Source organism: Perognathus longimembris, chromosome 1 (assembly GCF_023159225.1).
Source record: "Perognathus longimembris pacificus isolate PPM17 chromosome 1, ASM2315922v1, whole genome shotgun sequence".
Classification (NCBI taxonomy): domain Eukaryota; kingdom Metazoa; phylum Chordata; class Mammalia; order Rodentia; family Heteromyidae; genus Perognathus; species Perognathus longimembris.
This window is the reverse complement of record NC_063161.1, coordinates 67482098-67499813: the sequence shown is the minus strand read 5'-3', so window position 1 is coordinate 67499813 and position 17716 is coordinate 67482098. Positions and strand designations below refer to the sequence as shown.

The window sequence follows — 17716 nt, the reverse complement described above, 5'->3', positions numbered from 1 at the left end:
CCTAGGCTGGACTCAAACTGTCATGTTCTTGTTTTTTTCCGCTTTTTTACTTCTTTTTTTTTTTTTGTTTTTTTTTGGTGGGGGGGCCAGTCCTGGGCCTTGGACTCAGGGCCTGAGCACTGTCCCTGGCTTCTTCCCGCTCAAGGCTAGCACTCCGCCACTTGAGCCACAGCGCCGCTTCTGGCTGTTTTTCTGTATATGTGGTGCTGGGGAATCGAACCTAGGGCCTCGTGTATCCGAGGCAGGCACTCTTGCCACTAGGCTATCTCCCCAGCCCCTTTACTTCTTATTTTTATTGTCAAGGTGAAGTACAGAGGGGTTACAGTTACATACGTTAGGTAGTGAGTATACTGCTTATCCAACTTGTTCCTCCCTCCCTCATTTTTCTCCTGCTTTCCTTCCTCCCCAACTGCCACGCTCTGGCTCTCAGCCTCCTGAGTAGGGAGGATTACAGGTGTGAGCCACATAAGTAGCCAGCTTAATTCTTCATTTTGATACAACTGATAAAGATATACTTCTCTTTATTTCTCAATTTATTTTGAATAATTATAGCTTTACAAGGTTCCCTTAATATTTGCTTTGCTGAGATATTTCTCACATGATTCTCAAAAATAGTACTCTTATATTAGATAGTTAAACTAAAATGGTTTTACCTTACAGTTCAAATGTTCTTCCTTAGAACAAAATATGAATCTGAAGTTTAAGTCCCTTTACAATTTGGGGGGGGGGGGAGGTTGTTTCTTGGTTTTGGGTTTTGTGGTTTGTTTTTGTTGGAACTCAGGCCTAGGCACTGTCCCTGAGCCTCTCTGGGCTTAAGGCTAGCACTGTACCACTTGAGCCACAGTGCCACTTCCAGTTCTTTGTTTATGTACTATTGCTGGATTGAACACAGGACTTGGTGCACTCTAGGCAAGCACTCTACCACTAAGCCACATTACCAGCCCCCAATTTGTGGTTTTAAAGTATAGTTCCTACTGAATAATTAATACAAATGTAACAATAAAATTAATATATCAACTATCTAGTATCCAAACTTTCTAAAATGTTGCATACCCAACAGTACCTAGAGAAGAATATTCCTTGGTTATGAGACAAACTGTGTTTTCTGAATCATGAAAGAAAATAGAGACTTAGGTATCCAATAGGGCTTGAATAGCAAAACTGACATCCATTAAAAAAAATCACTGCTGGGAGCCGGGAACCGGTGGCTCACACCTGTAATCCTAGCTACTTAGGAAGCTGAGATCTGAGGATTGAGGCTCAAAGCCAGCCCAGGCTGGAAAGTCCATAAGAATCTTATCTCCAATTAACCACCAGAAAACCAGAAGCAGGGCTGTGGCTCAAGTTGTAGAGCCCTAGCCTTGGGCAAACGAGCTCAGGGACAACACCCAGGCCCAGAGTTCAAGCCCCATGACTGAAAAAAAAAAAAAAATCTGCTTTGGCCAGACAGTGGTGGCTCATGCCTGTAATCCTAGCCATTCAGGTGGCTGAGCTCTGAGGATCATGGTTCAAAGCCGGCCCTTACAGGAAAGTCTGAAAAACTCTTACCTCCAATTAACCACCAAAAAGTGAGAAAGTGAAGCTGTGGTTCAAGTGGTAAGAGTGATACCCTTGAGCACAAAAGTTCAGGTACAGTGCCCAGGACTGGCACAAAAATAAAAAATTTTAAATCCCTGCTTTATGGAATTAGAAGTTTTAGCTCAGTATGTATTCAGCATGTAAAGGGCCATATGTTCAATCCTCAGGTCCTCCACCCCCCAACACAAACAAGCAATAAAAGCCACACCCACTTTTTCCATAGAAGCACAAAAGTATAAGACATGTGACAGGAATGTGCTCACTAAGAAACTCAGTGAGCCCAAGCAGCATTAAAAAAGACATCCATATTGAAACAAACTAAGTCCAAACTATTCAAAGACAAAAAAGCCAAAGCAGCAAGAGAAACAAAAGTGACTGACTTATCAATCATGTACAAGGGATCCTCAAGTAAGATCAACAATAGATTTGTCATCAGAAACCATATTGGGGAGCCAGTGCAGTAGGACAAATTAATTCCAAAACATGTAGAATGTTCAGAGGCCTCCAAAAACAAAATAGCCTTGAAAAACACAAAGTTGGGAGGCATAAATCTCTAGTTCTGCCTTGGTAGTGTTCTAGATAGGGGCTTGCTTTCCACCAGGCCAGCCTCCCATGTATTGCTGGGAGGGCAGTGCACACCGCTGTGCCCAGGCTTTGGGCCTCCTCTATAGCAGGAGTCACCAGCCACGGATGAAGACGGATTCTCTTGAACTCCTCTTGAACTCCCTTGAACTCTGATCATCCAATCTCTACCTCCCAAGAAGCTAGGATTATTGGCTTAAGCTGGCTTCATACATCCTAAATTCAAAATCGGCTATTAAGCTACAGTAATCAAAACACAGGGATAGAAACATGAAAAAGAACTCAAGAGTCCAGAAATAAACCCATACATGTATGGTCAATTAATTTCCAACAATGGCACCAACACACTATTCACTGGGGGAAAAAATAGTGCTAGTTTAAGTGGATAGGCATATGTAAAAGATGAAGCTGGACCCTACTGCAAAGACAACATTTTTCTGGGGGGGGCGGGGAACCTAAATATCCAAGGATTTGGTAGTACCCGTGCAGGACACACCATGCCCCTACTACTCTGAAGGCTGAGATCTGAGAATTGAGGTTTGAAGCCAGCCTGAGTAAACAAATCTGAACAGACTCTTACCTCCTATTAATTAACAACAACAACAAAAAAAAAAAAAAAAAGCTGGAAGTAAACTGGATGCCGGTGGGTCATGCCCAGCTACTCAGGAGACTGAAATCTGAGGTTCATGATTCCAAGCCATCCAGGACAGGAAGTCCAAAACCCAAGAAGTGGAGCTGTGGCTCAAGTGGTAGAACACCAACCTTGAGGGAAAAAGCTAAGTGAGGGTATGAGGCCCCAGTGGACAGATAGAGGGGGAAGAAGGGGAGACATAAATAAGATTTGTCAAAATTAAAAACTTCTGTGTGGGCTGGGAATATGGCCTAGTGGCAAGAGTGCTTGCCTTGTATACATGAAGCCCTAGGTTCGATTACCCAGCACTACATATATAGAAAATGGCCAGAAGTGGCACTGTGGCTCAAGTGGCAGAGTGCTAGCCTTGAGCAAAAAAAAAAAAGCCAGGGACAGTGCTCAGGCCCTGAGTTCAAGGCCCAAGACTGGGGAAAAAACAAACCCCAAAACAAAATAACTTTTGTGTATCAAAGAATACTATCAAGAAAGTAATAAGACAACTTAGAAGAAGAAGCATTTGCAAGCCATACAATGTGAAAACATAAGTACCTAGAACTTATAAAAATATTAGAGCTTGTACTGGTAGAGTAGTTCAAGTGGTATCTGCTTTGCAAGGCCCTAAGTTCAAATCCCAGTGCCACCAACAAAAGGGAGAAAGAATTCTTGCAGCTCAACAACAAAAGGACAACTCCACTAAGCACATAAAACCATGTCCAGCATCATTAGTCACTAAGGAAGGACAAAGTAAAACCACAAGGAGATAATACTTTATGTCCACAACTAGAATAGCAAAAGAATCAGATAACAACAACAAATGTGGACAGGATATAGAAAAACTGAAATCCTCACATACTGCTGGGCAAGTTGTAAAGTGGCAGAGGCCTTACACAAGCTTCATGGTTCCCCAAAAAGCTGAACTTAAGAGTTACTGTGTGACCTAGCAATCTTAATTCTATGCCAAAGGGACTGGTAACAAATATTTGATCACATAAGTAAACACAGCAATACTACTCATGGGGTTAATAGTACAAATCACCTAATTGCCCATCAGTAGATGAATAATAAAATGTGGCCTATACATACAATGGAATATTACTTAGCCATAGAAAGGAACAAAATACAAAATATCCTACAACATGATTTTTAAAAAGTTACACTAAGTGAAATAAGCCAGACACAAATCATCACATAATTCTCTTCCTGTGCAGTATCTAGAATAAATTAAGTCCACAGAGAAAGCAGACTAGTGCTTGCCAGAGGATGAGGTAAGGACAAACAAGAAGTGAATGTTTTATAGGTACAGAGTTTTTCTTCTGCTGTTAAATGTTTGGGAACTAAACAGTGGTGGTAATCTCACATTATGAACATATTATAGCCACTAAACCGTCTCTATGAATATTTCCTCTGTTTCAATATTAAATTTCATAAAAGTTGGTTCATATTGGTCGTTAAAACCCAATTCTCTTCTCCATTTTTGTGGTGAAATAAGGAGCCACATGAAAGTGCACTTCTTCCACAAGGCCAGGACACAGTTTCAAGCTGGTATTGCCTACAGTGTGCTACAAGTGGTTTAAGTTACCTCCCCTACCTCAAGTCTCCAAGCACAGGAATTAAATGTCCCCTGTTGAATTGAGTTGCTTTAAATCTTATCTCCTCCATCACCCGCCAAGTATACCAGGATCTCAAAGTATCAACCTTCTCTGTTCTTCCACAGAGGGAAAGATGAAGGCAATTTACTTAGCTAAGTAACAAAAATATGCATAATTGAGACCTGTAAACATGCTCAAAACTCCTCAGGCCCTCAAGTAAGTATTATTTGGGTCATCTAAGAAGTGGAGATTCAGTACACTGAAGAGCTGGCAAAGGATGTCTGAGAACTGATGTTTTGGAGCAAGAATGCCACCAAAATCAACATGGTTCTGTTCAAAGCTCCTTAACACAACCTCCGTGAATCATTCCAACTTTCCCCAGTTCTAGCTCTATGAAGCATCTGCATCATAATCACCCATGGTACTGTGCAAAGATCAAAGTATCAGTTGGGTACCAGTAGCTTACACCTGTAATGCTAGTAATTCAGGAAACTGAGATCTGGAGATTGTGGTACAAAGCCAGTCCAGGCAGGAAAGTCCATTAGATTCTTTATCTCCAGTTAATCACAAAAAGAAAAAAGCTGAGAGTATGAAGGAGTAGCACAAATAAGGTTTATGGAGACAGAATTCAGGAAATTTATTTTCAAACTGATTCATGTGCTATGGTGTGTGTGTATTGGTACTGAGGCTTGAAGCTAGGGTCCCAAGCTCTCACTTAGCTTTTTTGCTCAAGGCTAATGCATCTCAAACCAATCAGAAAAAAGCCAAATTTGTTCTCAACAAGATGGGACCTACAATCATTTATGCACAGCTAATAAGGACATATATTCTGTTTTTACAAGGACATGATCATAAGTACTGGGAAGTTTATTAGTTAAAACTAAGAACCGGGGCTGGGAATATGGCCTAGTGCCAAGAGCGCTTGCCTCCTACACATGAAACTCTGGGTTCGATTCCCCAGCACCACATATATGGAAAACGGCCAGAAGGGGTGCTGTGGCTCAGGTGGCAGAGTGCTAGCCTTGAGCGGGAAGAAGCCATGGACGGTGCTCAGGCCCTGAGTCCAAGGCCCAGGACTGGCAAAAAAACCCAAAAAAACTAAGAACCAACATCCACTTACATGTATTCATTCCTTACATGTAAAATGTGGCTGTGTGTTATATCAGAGAGCAAAACTGGCATAGACTACAAAGTCATGGTGTACTAAATACAAGAAAAATAAGAAAATTGTTTCTGTTCTTTATTTCTTCTGTACTTAAATAATAAAGGGCTAGATTTCATCCAGTAAGAAGTTGGATAAAGATAAATATTAAGTCAAAAAACTGATCCCTGGGGCTGGGAATATGGCCTTGTGGCAAGAGTGCTTGCCACATATACATGAAGCTCTGGGTTCGATTCCCCAGCACCACATATATAGAAAATGGCCAGGGGCTGGGGATATGGCCTAGTGGCAAGAGTGCCTGCCTCATATACATGAGGCCCTGGGTTCGATTCCCCAGCACCACATATACAGAAAATGGCCAGAAGTGGTGCTGTAGCTCAAGTGGCAGAGTGCTAGCCTTGAGCAAAAAGAAGCCAGGGACAGTGCTCAGGCCCAGAGTCCAAGCCCCAGGACTGGCCAAAAAAAAAAAGAAAATGGCCAGGAGTGGCACTATGGCTCAAGTGGCAGAGTGCTAGCCTTGAGCAAAAAGAAGTCAGGGACAGTGCTCAGGCCCTGAGTTCAAGCCCAGGACTGGCAAAAAAACAAACAAAAAACTGATCCCTGAAATTTCCAAATATTGACATAAAGAAGTGACTATTGCTACCAGCCCGGGTACTATTTGTATCTTAACGGCTTCCACAGGGATGAAGATTCTTCTCCTTTGACCATTCTGCCAATTAACAGGTTGGCTGCTTAAAATAAACTGTATTTTAGGTAAGAAAAAGCCTTCTTGATTTTAAACTATTTATGCTACTACACTTAGTGACAGCCCTGATTCTTTTACTGCTTTGTACCTAAATAAAATGCACTGCAAAATCCCTCTCAAGTGTATGCAGTGTCTGATCGGCAGCTAGACAACACTTCCAAATGACTATGGAAGAGAATTTAATGAACATCAGCTCTTCTAATTGTATTTACAAAAACAGATTGGTTTTGAGGATGGAAGTCTAGTGTTTTAAAATATTACCTACTTACTGAAAGCAAGTCCTTTATTCAAAATATGTAGAAAGCTGCTATTAATTGTCCTAGACAGAATAGAGTATTTCAGTAAATATTTTATATGTTGGATATTTTAATATGCACTCACTAACAATATTGCTCATGATTGATGGTGGAGAGCACAAATCATTACAGATCTTAAGTGTAACAAATACCAGAGGCTAGGCACTGATGGCTCATGCCTATAATCCTAACTATTCAGAAGGATGAGATCTGCAGATGGAGGTATGAAACCAGACTAGGGAGACAAACTGGAGAGACACTCATCTCCAACTAACTAGCAAAATGCCAGACGTGGAGGTATAGCTCAAGTGATAGAGTGCCAGCTTGAGCAAAAAAGGCAAGCAGCCCCAGTACAGGCACAAAGAAAAAACAAAAAACAACACACACGTATATGAAGGGTTGATCTATTTCTTTTTTTTGCCAGTGCTGGCGTTTGAACGCAGGGTCTAGGCTCTGTCCCTGAGCCCCTCTGTGCTCAAGGCTAGCATTCTATCACTTGAGCCATAGGGCCCCTTACAGCTTTTTGTTTATGAGGTGCTGAGGAATCGAACCCAGGGTTTCATGCATGCTAAGCAAGCACTCTACCACTAACCCACCTTCCCAGTCCCTCTATTTTTCTTTTTTGGCCTAAATCAGGACTTGAACTCCTTATCTGATACTTGCACTCATTGGCTGGTGTTCTAATACCTAAGCAATGCCTTCAACCCTAAGAGAACATATGTAAATTCTGTAATAGAGAAAGAAAATTTGTTTCAAAATTTAGTTTCTATTTCTCCAACTATTTAAAAGCAATAAATAATACACACATAAAGTAAGTAAACAGGTGGTCCCTGAGTTTGCAGTGTTTGGATAAGCTCAAATATTCTGAACATTAAATCCCTCCAAACAATTTCATTGTATAGCAAGAAGTTAAGATGCACCTCATGGGGGGGGGGGGGAATGGACAAATCTTCCATCTTCTCAAAAGAAAAGCCACCATGAAGAAATCAAAGTACTTAAATCATATACTTAAATACTCTGGAGTGCAGCTGGTCCGGGACCCAGTGGGCGGGCTGGAGAGAGAGCATCCTGGGGACGGGGGCTGGTTAGGCTCAAGCCAAAGGACTTCTCGTATGTGGCTGGGACTGTAAGGGTACCAGTGACCATGAGATCACTGCAGCTTCTCAGAGCCCCTTTCCTGTGTGGCCTGCTCTGGGCCTTTTATGCTCCACGTACCAGGGCTCAGGAGCTTGGGCCCGGTGCCCCCCATCCCGGCAGCGTGGGCCTAGATAAGAACACAGTGCATGACCAAGAGCATATCATGGAGCATCTAGAAGGTGTCATCAACAAACCAGAGGCAGAGATGTCCCCACAAGAACTGCAGCTTCATTATTACAAAATGCACGATTATGATGGCAATAATTTGCTTGATGGCTTAGAGCTCTCCACAGCCATCACACATGTCCATAAGGAGGAGGGGAGTGAGCAGGCACCACCAATGAGTGAAGATGAACTAATCAACATAATAACAGATGGTGTGTTGAGAGATGATGACAAAAATAATGATGGATACATTAACTATGCTGAGTTTGCAAAATCACTGCAGTAGAGGTTATTTGGCTATCTCCTAGTTAGATGCAAATGTGACCCGTGATAATGTGATTGAACACTTCTGATAATGTAAAATAAAGTATTTCCAACTACTGCTACAGCATTTTGGTAAAATTGTGTAACAATTTGTTACACTGGGGTGAAAAGGAGAAAATGAGAAGAGGAAAAATAGAACATCCTGTAGTCACTAAGTGCTGTCAAAAGTCTTATTGGACAAGGGCTTGATTAAAGAATTCTTTTAAAGAATATTGGATAATTGGAGCCAAGCTCAGGAATTTGACTAGAGAACATTGCTTGTTTGTCTTTTTTTTTAATTTCAGTTCATGTTACCTAAAAACATAAGACATTAAATAAGTTTTGCCAAATAGACACACTTTTCAGTAACAATCAAAGGACAGAGTGAATACCAGATGTTTGCCCTGGCAGGTCTTGCCTCCTTAGGTAAATGGTCAGTGTTTTGTGATGTTATCTTGGCTGCATAATAGGTAATTTCTCTGGACAAGCAGCTCTGTGTAGGCTGCATCAAACTCACAGCCTAAAAAGAATGTTAATATATTGAGTTTATCTGTCTATGCTGTCTAAGATTCTGTATCTTCTGGCATTTTTGAAATGATATTCACTGGCCTAAGTGATTAATCTCTTTCAGTATTTTATACAACTACTGCCACAATCATGTACTTACCTTCTATTGTCTTCAGTCTAGGAGACCTTGAATTTAAAAATACTCTCAAATCAGTAGCAAAAATTCTAGTTTTCTTAATATTTATACTTTGCTTTTATTTCCAAGGTTTCCTTTTTGGAATTTAAGAACTATTAGTACTGTAAGGACCTGGCACAACAGGCTTGAACTATCAGCTGGCCCAACCCGAGTGATGAGTGAAAAGCTCATCTACCAAACATGGTGACTAACTTGATCCAAGTTCTTTTTTGAAGGAAAGTTGTTTATAAATTACCTCTTTCAGCCTGAATATATGACTTCTTTCATTTCAAGAAAGACTAGAAAACCTCTTAACTAAAACCCCTCCAAGAGTGGATCTCCATAGTATTTGAAAGTGAGAAGAAGCCACTGATGGTAACTTAGTTTGTTGGGTATGATGTGCTGTGATAGCAAATTGCCAAAGTGGAGCTTGAAGGGGGAAAAGAAACTGTGTAACAATTTGCTGTAAGATGTATAGACACATATTTTCTTTATTAAACTATTCTTGTATGAAAATGTATTTGTAAAAACGGTTTCCTGTGTTAAGTATGTGTGTGATCAAAGCTGACTAGTAAACTATTCTTATACTATCTCATTATTTTGAAGGATTATACAATGTATTCTATCTAACCAATAAAGCTGATGGAAAAAAGAAACAAAAAAAATACTCTGGAAGCCACATTTCTTTGAGCTTCAGTTAAAAAGTACTATGGTTCCTCTACAATCAAGAAAAAGCAAGGAGAAAAACAAAACAAAACATGCTGGGCTGTGGCTCAGTGGTAGAGTGCTTGCTTATCATGCAAGGATTTGATTCCTGAATACTACATAAACAGAAAAGGCCAGAAGTGGTGCTGCGGCTAGCCTTCTCAAAGGAAGCTCAGGGACAGTACCCAGGCCCTAAGTTCAAACTCCAGGGCTGGCAAACAACAATAAAAAATCCTTTTGCCATTCTAGATACATTATTGTCATTCTAGATACATTTCCTCAACATCTGTAGCAGATAATACATACCGCAATTGTGGCTTTTGAAGACAGACGCATGTGTCTGTGATCCAACATGAAAAGGCCAAAGAACCTGATGTCAAAAATTGTGTGTGTGCGAGTGTGCGAGAGAAAGAGAGAGAGAGAGAGAGAGAGAGAGAGAGAGAGAGAGAGAGAGAGAGAGAGAGAGAGAGAGAGAGAGATACAAAGAGAAACAAACACAGAGAGACACACACTGAGACAGGGAGAAGCAGAGAGAGAGTCCTAACAAGGAAAATCCAGAGAACCTGGTGCCAAATTCAGGTCACAACCCCCAAAAGTGTGAGACCAAAAAACATACCACATAGAAAACCTAGCTATTCCCACAGACCCGGGGTGCTGAGGGATTTGCGGCATTTTTCCTTCTTTCCCAGCCCAGCAGGGCGTTTCTTTGGGGTGCAAGCCCCTAGAGGGTCCCAGTGCGGGCCTCGCAGCTTTGCACTCCCCTGGCCAGGAGCCCTCCACCGGCCAGGCCCGGCTCCTCGGGCCCAGCGCGTCCCCCAGGTGCCCTTGGAAGCGACGGCCGCAGACCGAGCCGCGCCCGGGCCCCGAGGCCTCCAGTTCCTCCCCGGCCGCCCTTCCCGCCCCGCCCGCCGGCCCCAGCCTCACGCCGGCTCCGCCCCTCGCCGCCCCGCCGGGCCTCGGGTCTCCGCCCGCTGCCCTCCACCCCAAGGGCCAGCAGGCGCGGCTCAGGCCCCACGGCCCGGACCCCCGAGTCCCCGGCGGAGAGCCTCCCCGCCGCACCGCCTGGGCGGGCCTGGCAGCGGGCTCCGGCCTGGCGAACGCGGCCCTTGACTCACCTGCGTCCCCACCACCACGATCTGCGGCAACTGGATGATGTCGGCGCCCACCGTGTTGAAGACGTCCTGCAGCTTGTTGATGACAGGAATGAGGGCCTCCATGACTCCCGAAACCCGGGACCCCCGCCTGGCTGGCTGCGGCAATGAATGGGGGACCCAGCCCTGAACCTGCCTCGTCCTCCTCTCCTCCGCCCTCTCCTCGGGAGCCCGCACCCATTGGACCCGGCCGCCGACTCTCGGCCCCCTCCCGGCAGGCCGTGCGCCTGGAAGGGCGTGGGGAGACGCAAAGTCTACGGGGAGTTGTAGTTTCGGAGCGAAGGAACTAGGGCGCCTACGTCTCCCAGAAGGCTGTGCGGCATGGGCTGGGTCCCGGGCCTGGAGGGCGGGGATCCTAGAGCTCACATCCTGTAAAAAAAAAAAACCGGGGCGAAGCGGAGGGGCGAGACACCTCGTACCCCGGTCCTGGAGGCCTGACATCGGTGTGAACACGTGTAGAGAATAGCAATGCAGGACACCAAAGTAAATGCTGAAGACTCTTCTAAGGTATTGGTGTTATACGACAGAAAGTAAAAACTGCATTGAGATAAGGAATTGTCTTTCAGTGGAAAAGACCACGTAACCTGATTCGTCCATGTAAGATGCTCAAAGAAAACTTTTGCCGGGCCTGGGGCGTGGACCTGGGCACCGTACCAGGTCTGGCGCCTCCAAACCAGTGCCATGTCCGGCCTTTTCTGAGTTCTTTACTGGAGATAAGAGTCTCATGGACTTGCCAGCCTGTGCTGGCTTTGAACCACAACCCTCAGATCGCAGCCTCCTGAGTAGCTAGGATGACAGGGGTGAGCTACCTGTGCCTGGTGAAAACTACTATTTTTAAGACAAAAATTATGAGCCATAAAGGATATTGATTACAAAAGAACAGATAATGGCATTCTGTAAACCGTATTTATATAGAAAAAGATCCTCGTTTTCACAATACAATTCAATGAACTACTTAGGGGCAAAAGAAAAGAACAGAAAAGTCACAGTAGTGAAACATTACAAGTTGATAAAACTAAGCGAATGATGTACAGCTATACATTGTATTATTCCTTGTTTGGTTTTTGTTCGTTGTCAGTCCTGGGACTTGAACTCAGGGCCTAAGTGCTGTCCCTGAGCTTTTTCTGCACTGGGTTAGTGCTTTACTTGAGCCCACAGCACCACTTCCTGGAGATAAGCTTCTCATGGCCTTTCATGTCCAGGCTGGCTTTGAACCTTGATCTTCACATCTCAGCTTCCTGAGTAGCTAGGATTGCAGGTGTGAGCCACTGGTGTCCAGCTTCTTTGGATTATTTTAATGTTGATATTTTCCAAAATAAAATGTCACAGTAAAAACAACTCATGTAAATACACACACACACATACACACACACACACACACACACACACACACAGAAAGTCTATGCAAGCCAGCTGCCAACTACTTGGGAGATCAGGTAGGAGGATGTCTGAGACCAGCCCAGCAAAACACTCAAGAAACATAAGGAAAGCAAAAAGGGGTGGCAGGGGTGGCAGGAGGCTCTGAATTCAAATCTCACAACACAAATCAAAAACAAAGGAGGGGAAAGAGGGGGGGAGGAGGGGGAGGGGGAAGGAGAAGGGGGAGGGGAGGAGGAGGAAGAGGAGGAGGAGGGGGAGGGGGAGGGGGAGGGGGAGGGGGAGGGGGGAGGAGGAGTCGTCGTCTCTCAGGCCACAAGCTCCCCAGCTGAGTGCAAAAGGTCTGTAAACAGTGTAAATTTGGTATACTGCTTTATTTGTTTTGTTTTTGTTGCCAGTCCTGGGGCATGGACTCAGGGCCTGAATCGAACCCTGAGCTTCATGTATATGAGGCGAGCACTCTACCACTAGGCCATATTCCCAGCCCCTGGTATACTGCTTTGAAAACATGCAAATCTAGTCCAGGTTAGAACATGAGGGCTATCCAGGGATTCTGTTAAACATCATCTTGTTGGTTATGGTAGCAGTTGCCCATTTCTCAGCACTAGGGAAGCTGAGGGAGGAAAATGGTGAGTTCAACACCAGCTTGGGCTGTAATAGTGAGGGTCTACTTTTTAAAAAGCCAATCAATCAATCCACCAGTGTATTCAGGAAAAAGATCTCAAAGCATTGGCAATTTAGAAAGCAAGAGCTGAACTCTATATGCTATGTAGATCTTTATTGCTGTGGCATGATTTCTGGTAATGTTGAGATGGGATCATTGCTTTACCCTTTTTTGCTAAGTGTGCCTACTGTTCTGCTGCTAAATAGTTTTGTTTGGTTTTGTTTTTGTTGCCAGTCCTGGGGCTTGAACTCAGGGCCTGAGCACTGTCCCTGGCTTCTTTTTGCTCAGGGCTAGCACTCTGCCACTTAAACCATAGCGCCACTTGCGGCTTTTTCTATACATGTGGTGCTAAGGAATAGAACTCAGGGCTTCATGTATATGAGGCAAGCACTTTACCACCAGGCCATATTCCCAGCCCCCTGCATCATTTCTCTTGTACTTAGCTTCGTCTCACCAACTATCTCTCCTTGCTAATCCACTTCTGTAGCATAGTAATTTAGAAAAACTCTTTTAATGATGCATCCTTTCCCCTCAGGAAATAGCAAAGGATAGTCACAATCATAGTCTTTTCTAAGTTCCCAATATAGCACAAGATGCAAGTGTTAACACTGCCATACAAATGCCAGAAGTGTACACATGGCTCAAGTAGTAGAGTGCTAGCCTTCAGCAAAAAAAAAAAAAGGAGGGGGGGTCCCAGGTGAGAGCTGAGTTCAAGTCTCTAGCTAACACACAAATACATGTCAAATATTCTATGTTCTCACTCATTTGTGGTGGATAGACCTAAGAGGAAGACAAGGATAATGATGATAATGATGAAGAACATAATGATAGGGCTGGGATGTAGCTCAGTGGCAAATCTCTTGCCTAGTAAGTGCAATGTCTTGGGTTTGATCCCCAGTACAAAAAGGTGACTGTCTGGGAGAGGATCAACGGGATGGGGAGGGGAATGAAGAGGATCAAAGGATGTTACACACACATGCATACATATGAATACATATATACATATAGGTGTATATACATATATAAATGTGTATATAAGTATATATATGAGTCTGTATGTGTACATACATATATAAAATATATACAATATTGTGTATATAATATATGCATGTAGGGGCTGGGGATATGGCCTAGTGGCAAGAGAGCTTGCCTCGTATACATGAGGCCCTGGGTTCGATTCCCCAGCACCACATATACAGAAAACGGCCAGAAGTGGCGCTGTGGCTCAAGTGGCAGAGTGCTAGCCTTGAGCAAAAGGAAGCCAGGGACAGTGCTCAGGCCCTGAGTTCAAGCCCCAGGACTGACCAAAAAAATAATAATAATATATGCATATGTAGAACACACTGTATGTACATATGCTATCCATCATATAAAATATATTATATATTCTGTATTATATATGATGGATGTTATGTATTGTAAATGTGTATGTTATATATATGTGTGTATATAATAATTATAAATGCATATACACACACAATGCAGCATGATGAAATCCATTAAATGCTGTTTGAAAAGAAGGGGGAGAAGAAGGGGTGAAATGGAAATACAGTGGAGGAGGTGAACTTGTTCAAAGTGTGCAAGCATGGATATATCACAATAAATGCACTTGTATTACCAATATATATTCATTCAAACCATTTTTTTTTTTGTCTATTTGACAGTACTGGGCTTAAACCCAGGGCATCACTCTCTCACTTGACTTTTTTTTTGGCCAGTCCTGGGGCTTGGACTCAGGGCCTGAGCACTGTCCCTGGCTTCTTTTTGCTCAAGGCTAGCACTCTGCCGCTTGAGCCACAGCGCCACTTCTGGCCATTTTCTGTATATGTGGTGCTGGGTAATCGAACCCAGGGCCTCATTTATATGAGGCAGGCACTCTTGCCACTAGGCCATATCCCCAGCCCTCACTTGACTTTTTTGCTCAAGGCTGGATCACAACCCTTTGAGCCGCAGTTCCACTTGTGGCTTTTTTAGTGGTTAACTGGAAATAAGAGTCTAACAGATTTTCTGGCCCAGGCTGGCTTTGAACTGTGATCCTCAGAGCTCAGCCTCCTAAGTAGCTGGGATTGCAAGCATGAGCTGGTGCCTAGCTAACTTCAGTGTGAACAGAAGTGTCTTCTCTTGTCTGGTTATGGAACTACTCAGATGTGAGTCACTGTCCCTTTAGACAACATTTCCTTCCATGTGGAATAAAATGGTTTAAGAAAATAAAATAAACTCCTTCATTTGCCTTAAAACTTGTTCTCTATCATTGTTCTATGTATTTAAACATGCATATACAGCACATACTATAAGAATTTGAGCAAGGCACTGGTGATGGTTTATCACTGTAACCTTAGTTAGGAGGCTGAGATCTAGAGGATTGTGGTTTAAAGCTAGTCTGGCAAAAAATGTCCCCAACTCTATCTCCAATTATCCAGCAAAAATCCTTGCTGGAGATGTGGTCCAAATGGTAGAACACCAGCTGAGCCAGAATGGGCTGTGAGTTCAAACCCTGGTACTAAAAAAAAGTCAGGTGCCAATGGCTCACACTTATAATCTTAGCTACTTAGGAGGCTGATATCTGAGGATCAAGGTTTGAAGAAGGCTAGGGAAGAAAAGTCTGTGAGAATCTGATCTCCAATTAAACACCATAAAACCATAAGTAGTGCTGTGGCTCAAGAGTTAGAACACTAGCCAAAAAAAAAAAAAAAAAAAAAAAAAGCTCAGAAACAGCACCCAGGCCGAGTTTAAGCCCCATTACTGGCAAAAATAAAATATTTTTTTCCCCTTTGGTTGTGGTACTTCAACACAGTGCCTGGATCCTGTCCCTGAGTTCGATCTATTTTTATCTCTTCTTGGTCAGTCATGGGGCTTGAACTCTGGGCCTGGGCACTGTCCCTGAGGTCTTCAGCTTTAGCCTAGCACTCTAGCACTTTGAGCCACAGTGCCACTCCGGCTTTCTGGTGGTTAAGTGGAAATAAGTCTCACAGACTTTTTCTATCCAGGCTGGCTTTGAACCATGATCCTTAGGTCTCACCCCCTGAGTAGCTAGTATTTGTTTTTGTTTTTTTGCCAATCCTGGGCCTTGAACTCAGGGCCTGAGCACTGTCCCTGGCTTCTTTTTGCTCAAGGATAACTCTGCCACTTGAGCCACAGCGCCACTTCTGGCCATTTTCTATATATGGGGTGCTGGGGAATCGAACCCAGGGCTTCATGTATATGAGGCGAGCACGCTTGCCACTAGGCCACATCCCCAGCCCCAGTAGCTAGTATTTGTAGCTAGTAGTAGTAGTTGCAGGTTGCATGAGCAACCTGCACCTAACAAGAAGAATTTGAAACTCCATAATTGCTGTCATTGTTTTTTCTTTTTGCCAGTCCTGGGGCTTGGACTCAGGGCCTGAGCACTGTCCCTGGCTTCTTTTTGCTCAAGGCTAGCACTCTGCCCCTTTAGCCACAGCGCCACTTCTGGCCTTTTCTATATATATATGTGGTGCTGAGGAATTGAACCCAAGGCTTCATGTATACGAAGCAAGCACTCTTGCCACTAAGCCATATTCCCAGCCCCTGTCATTTTTTTCATACATTATTAAAGTAATTTTTATGGAGTGTTTGTTTTGTATGAGACACTTGTGAAATAGGTTTACAGTTGCACAAACAGATTTCAGGGACTTAAATCAAGAGGTAAGTTTAGCTAGTATGTAGCAAAGCTAGGAGTGAAAGAAATTATTTGGCAAGTTCATATCCCACTTTTCTTCTCAGTCTCCCACTGATTCAGCACACACTTATCAAGGGCCTACATATCCTTGCTGGGGGTGGGAGCAGGAAGAAACTATAGATGTAACTGTGGCATGTCTTCCTCCATCAGTGGCTCGCGAAGGGTGTCATATTTAGCTGCCCAGTATGACACTTCTTACCTTGTCGGGGTCCCTGGCCCCCCCCCCCCCCCGCGCTCCCCCGACCTGCGGGAGAGACGGGGGAAGGCACACCCCGACCGGACGAGCCAAGAAAGGAGAAGGGTCGGCAGGCCACCCGCACCCAGCCCTCCCTCACTGGAGGACAATCAGAGGGCCTGGAAGTCAAGTCAGCGCAAGATCTCATTTATTGGGGAAGTATGTGCCACTAATATAAGGCACAGGAGCCAATCAGGCCTAAGATCGGCAGGAAGGGGAGGGATGAGCTGTCCATCAAGGGCGGAAGAGCGGGGAGGGGGGGCACTCACAGCCCACAGAACCGCCTCTGGATTAAAACCAAAGACACTTGTAGCAACTGCGCGTTGTTGTTAGGGGCCACCATCTTGACCACACGTGGCCCCAAGACTGAGAAACAGGTGGGGCCAGCTAGTTGATTTAGAGGTGTGCCCCACATTACCTAATCTGTTAGACCTTGGGATCCCTTTAGTGTACTTGGAAAGTCTGTGATAATAAGGATCTAGAATTGGGTCTGATGGCTCACACCTGTAATCCTAGCTACTGCAGAGGTTGAGATCTTAGGATCAAGGTTTGAAGTCAGCCTGGGAAGACAAATCCAAGAGACACGTATCATCAATTAACCAGCAAGAAGCTGGAAGTGGAGGTATGCTTCAAGTGGTCAAATGCCAGCCTTGTGCAAAAAAGCTAAGTAAAAATGTGAGGCCCTGAGTTCAAGCTCTAGTAACTGCATAAAACAAAAACAAAGATCTATGCAGTTCTGAGTTGGTATGGCTGAAACCAAGATTTGGAATCAAACCCAGCCAACACACAAGGCCTGGTTGGCATAGGGCTCCCATCAGGATAGCTGTCAAGTTATTTATACAAGGGACAGGATGGCATTGCACTAACTTAGTCTCCAGTAGTAGTGGTGGAGGGGGCTTACTTGTATTTAGTAACTAGAAGTAGTTCTATCTTTTTTGTGTGTCAGTACTGGGAGCTTGAACTAAAGGCCTTGGAGCTGTCTTTACCTTCTTCCCTCAAAGTTGGTGATATATCATC

General features: G+C 44.0%; 2 protein-coding genes across 5 annotated transcripts in view; one reads left to right on the top strand and one right to left on the bottom strand.

Annotated features, from left to right (window-relative positions):
• The window catches only part of Dnm1l (dynamin 1 like), a 48761-nt gene extending 37798 nt beyond the window's left edge, over window positions 1–10963 (bottom strand). For 2 of the 4 annotated variants that reach the window (XM_048367144.1, XM_048367151.1), the window contains exon 1: window positions 10691–10963. In XM_048367144.1, the coding sequence (XP_048223101.1) occupies window positions 10691–10792 (102 nt within the window). In that variant the 5' untranslated portion in view covers window positions 10793–10963. The remainder of the gene's footprint in view (window positions 1–10690) is intronic. The other 2 variants (XM_048367162.1, XM_048367171.1) reach the window with 2 other exon arrangements.
• LOC125366474 (multiple coagulation factor deficiency protein 2 homolog) lies at window positions 7658–8276 on the top strand. The gene has a single exon (XM_048367204.1). The coding sequence runs from the start codon at window positions 7728–7730 to the stop codon at window positions 8169–8171; it is 444 nt and encodes a 147-aa protein (XP_048223161.1). The 5' UTR covers window positions 7658–7727; the 3' UTR covers window positions 8172–8276.
• Window positions 10964–17716: the final 6753 nt, after the last annotated feature.

Bases quoted from the DNA above. Each gene is read 5' to 3' on its own strand.
- LOC125366474 (XM_048367204.1), top strand. From the start codon at position 7,728: ATGAGATCACTGCAGCTTCTCAGAGCCCCTTTCCTGTGTGGCCTGCTC.